The sequence below is a fragment of the Vitis vinifera genome, chromosome 18 (assembly GCF_030704535.1).
Source record: "Vitis vinifera cultivar Pinot Noir 40024 chromosome 18, ASM3070453v1".
Taxonomy (NCBI): domain Eukaryota; kingdom Viridiplantae; phylum Streptophyta; class Magnoliopsida; order Vitales; family Vitaceae; genus Vitis; species Vitis vinifera.
In genome coordinates this window covers 29,608,913-29,612,773 of record NC_081822.1, presented here as the reverse complement: position 1 = coordinate 29,612,773, position 3,861 = coordinate 29,608,913, and the positions used below count along the sequence as shown (strand labels likewise).

At 38.7% G+C, this 3,861-nt stretch overlaps 1 protein-coding gene across 1 annotated transcript; it reads right to left on the bottom strand.

Moving 5' to 3' along the window:
• LOC100264863 (wall-associated receptor kinase 3) lies at positions 1-1,444 on the bottom strand. Its single transcript, XM_019216361.2, has one exon. It carries the CDS (start codon positions 1,400-1,402, stop codon positions 185-187), a length of 1,218 nt encoding a protein of 405 aa, XP_019071906.2. The 5' UTR covers positions 1,403-1,444; the 3' UTR covers positions 1-184.
• Positions 1,445-3,861: the final 2,417 nt, after the last annotated feature.

Here is a 3,861-nt window from a genome sequence, read left to right as displayed (position 1 = left end):
TAGTGAAAAGTATTACACTTCACTGACTAATAACAAAGAAAACAGAGATAAAGTTTTACTTACTAAGACAACCATAGATATACAGTCAAATATTCCCACAATCTTATTTAACTAATCAGGACACAGAAAACAGTACACCATCTTTCTCTACTTTTCTTTATTTGTCCCATCACACAGAAAACTGTTATCTTGCATCACTTACTGGTAACAAGAAACTGCCCGTCATGCTATGTGTAGCAATGGATGATTCACCACCACCCAAATAGTAGTGAGCATATGATTCTCCAAGCAAGTATGTATTTTCTTCTGGATTCTGTTCAGCATTTTCCCCAATCATTCTTATCATCTCTAGTTCCAACATTACTTCCTTCATTGTGGGTCTGTCCTCCCCGTTTATGCTTAGGCACCTTTGCGCAAGCTGAGCAACTTTCAAAATCTGCTTATGGTTTCCATTGTTCACTATACAATCCTCAAGAACCTGAAATAAGCTGTCATCTTTCAGGGGAAAGAGGAAAAATATAGTTAGAATTCTCTGCTCCTTGGGTCTATCAAAAAACAGTGCTTTCTTTCCTGTGAGTAGCTCTACAAGGACCACTCCAAAACTATAAACATCGCTTTTCTCAGTCACTCGGTTTGTCTGCAAAGACTCAGGGTCTAAGTATCCAGGAGTTCCCTGAACAGCTGTAGATAACTGATTTTGATCCAATGGAACCAATCTTGAAGCTCCAAAGTCACACATCTTTGCATTGTACTCCTCATCTAAGAGTATATTTGAAGACTTAACATCTCTATGAACGATAGGCGTAGATGCTACACAATGTAAATAATAGAGTGCTTCCGCGGTTTGGATGGCAATCCTTAAGCGAGTTTCCCACATAATAGCAGATGCCTTATTTTCATCATGTATGTGGTCAGAGAGGGTGCCATTGTTGATGAACTCGTAAACTAGTAAAGGCACTTGTGTTTCCAAACAGCAACCCAAGAGTTGTATCACATGACGATGATTTATTTGAGATAGAATACCCACCTCATTTATGAAGCCTTTGCCTTGGATTCGTTCGACCATCTTGGACTTCTTAATTGCAACAATCCTACCATCGGTTAAAGTTCCTTTATAAACTGTGCCAAAACCTCCTCGACCAATTATATTGCTCTCATCATAATTTTTGGTGGCTTTCTCAAGCTCTTCAGAGGTAAAAAATTTAATTCTTTCGGTAGATCCTTGTCCTGAGAGTTGTTGTCGAAGCTCTGAACCACCGTTTTGTTGAAAATATTTCTTTTTGAGTTTGACGAACCTTCTTTTCTTCAAAGCCCAATACAGCCAAGTGCTGCCCGCCACTAATACGACCAAGGCAATTCCAATACCTAAATTAATAGAAATAAATTGAAAGTCGATCATCATTTTTATAACCCAAGATTTGAAATTTCATAATAGGTCGTCTTACATAATGATCATCCTAAGAGACAATTATTCTAATGTTGCACAAATATTAATTAGAGATATTAAACAATATTTGAGAGAACTATATATGAGCTCTAGAACTTTTGAATAGAAGAAAATAAAAACTAGATTCTCTAGGTGTTCTACATTCGAGGCACACTGAAATGCGACTACAAGTTTTAAGTATAAATTAGAAAATTTACAATTTTTCCTTTTAAGCTATAACCACATAAAACTAATATTTATTGATTAATGTTGGTAAATAAGTAATGATATATAGGTGGGACAGATGGATAGATGGATATTGGTTGGAGCTGAGATAGAATTATTGGTAAATAGTAAGTGCACTGACCCATGGCAACGTGAATCATTTGTAAGCGATTGGGAATACAGCGTTGACCATCGATTTTGCCATCTCCATGGTACCACATGGGGCAAGAACAAGTATAATTTCCTTGGGTATTGATGCATGTTTCTGGATTTTCACACTTGTTGAGGATGGAATTCTCACATTCAATTATATCTGTATAATCAAAAAGGAAAAGAAGCCTACTATGAAATCAATTCGTGAAAATATATTGAACAGTTGTAAATATAAATTCTAGTACCTTGGCAACCAGGCTCCAGGTATGGGTTCCCTTGGTAACCCTCTGAGCAGTTGCAAAGATAGCCCCAACCCGTTATCCTCTTGTTGCAGGTGCTGTTCCCCTTGCATGCGTTATTGGTCTGGTCGTTTACATCTACTTGACATGTCTCCTTGTCCAATGCCCAATCAAACACCATAGGCAGCTCCGTTTTACTCTTCAAATCTCTTAGATCGTTGGAGGAGAAATTGAAGTTAGATTCTTCCACAATAAAGGCATAGCCGCAGGGATTGAATTCCCAGATTTCAGAATAATTATTGAAGCTGCCGAGTGTCAAATCTATAGCCGACAACCCATCAGGGATGGAGGTCTGGCAACAACCATTTCTAGAGCAAGATCCATTTTGGACATCTGTGATATTGTCACATATTGACATGCACCCAGTTCTGTAGCTTTCGTGACCTCTTTGACCTTTAAACCAGGCAAAAGTGTCACAACCAACCATAGTGAACTTGTTTTTGGTACTCGAGATGTTGAATTGGCCCGGCTTCAGATAGGAATCGTAAGAATAGAGGGAGTCAGCCTCACCGAGACTGTCGTAACAGTCATGGCTTACGTAGTTCAAGATGAGCAACTCACCCTCCAGCGAAATATCCAGCACTTGGACATTGTTTCCCTCTGGAGATGGTTTGCCTAATAATAGTTTAGGAGGGTTGGACGAATGGTTACTAGTAACCCAGAAATAAGGGCTGAGGTAACAGTGCTCATCTGTGCCAAACGGATATGGGATGATAACAGCCTCACATCTGTCTAGGCAACCTTCCTTGGCTTGACCATTAACTGTTGCAGCTGAAGCCAATAGCAAACCTACTTGTAGGGAATTAAACCGAATTCCCAACATGTGAGAAACAAAAAATAGAGAAAATACACGTCAAATAAAAACAATCATACGCACAAGACAGTATTTATGTGGTTCGGCAATTTGCCTACGTCCACAGAGTTGCAGGGATATCACTATTATCAGGGAAGAATACAGAGTACAACCTCAGCGGCTACAATATTTTCTCTCTATATATAATACGGCAACCACACCACACTAAAAAACCCTAATTACAAAAGATGGTTCCACAATGTGCTAAACGGGCCCAACAAGCCTCAGTAAATCTCCCATTAAAAAGTCATGCAATATTATTCAGGTCAGGTCGCCAAACCGGATCAAACAAAACTAGACTCCACAAAGCCCGATAAATCTCCCACTTGGAGACTAGTTCAATCACCAACATCAAACCGCTATCCTCCAAGAAACAATCCCTCATCCCTGCAACTCATCCTCATGTCATCAAGCTAGAAGACCAATTGAAGCTGTGCATAGCTTCAACTTCTCAATAGTGACACCCTTAGTCAACATGTCTGCCGGGTTCTTAGATCCATAAATCTTTTCAAGTATTACCAGTTTATCTTCAATAAGGTAACGGATAAAGTGGTATTTTGTTTGTATATGCTTCGACTTTGAATGAAAAACCGAATTTTTGGCAAGAAAAATTGCACTATGACTGTCACTGTGTAGAATTCTCATCTCCTGCTTCTTAGCCAATTCATCTAAGAGACCATGTAGCCAAATCATATCCTTTCCAGTTTCAGTTGCTGCAACATACTCAACTTCTGTAGTAGACAAAGTAACAATTTTCTGTAGATTTGAAGCCCATGATATAGTTGAACCACCTAAAGTAAAAACAAACCCAGTAGTACTCTTTCTACTATCAATATCTCCAACAAAATCAGCATTAACATAACCCTACAGTTTCAAACTTGCACCTATGAAACAAAGACATGTAT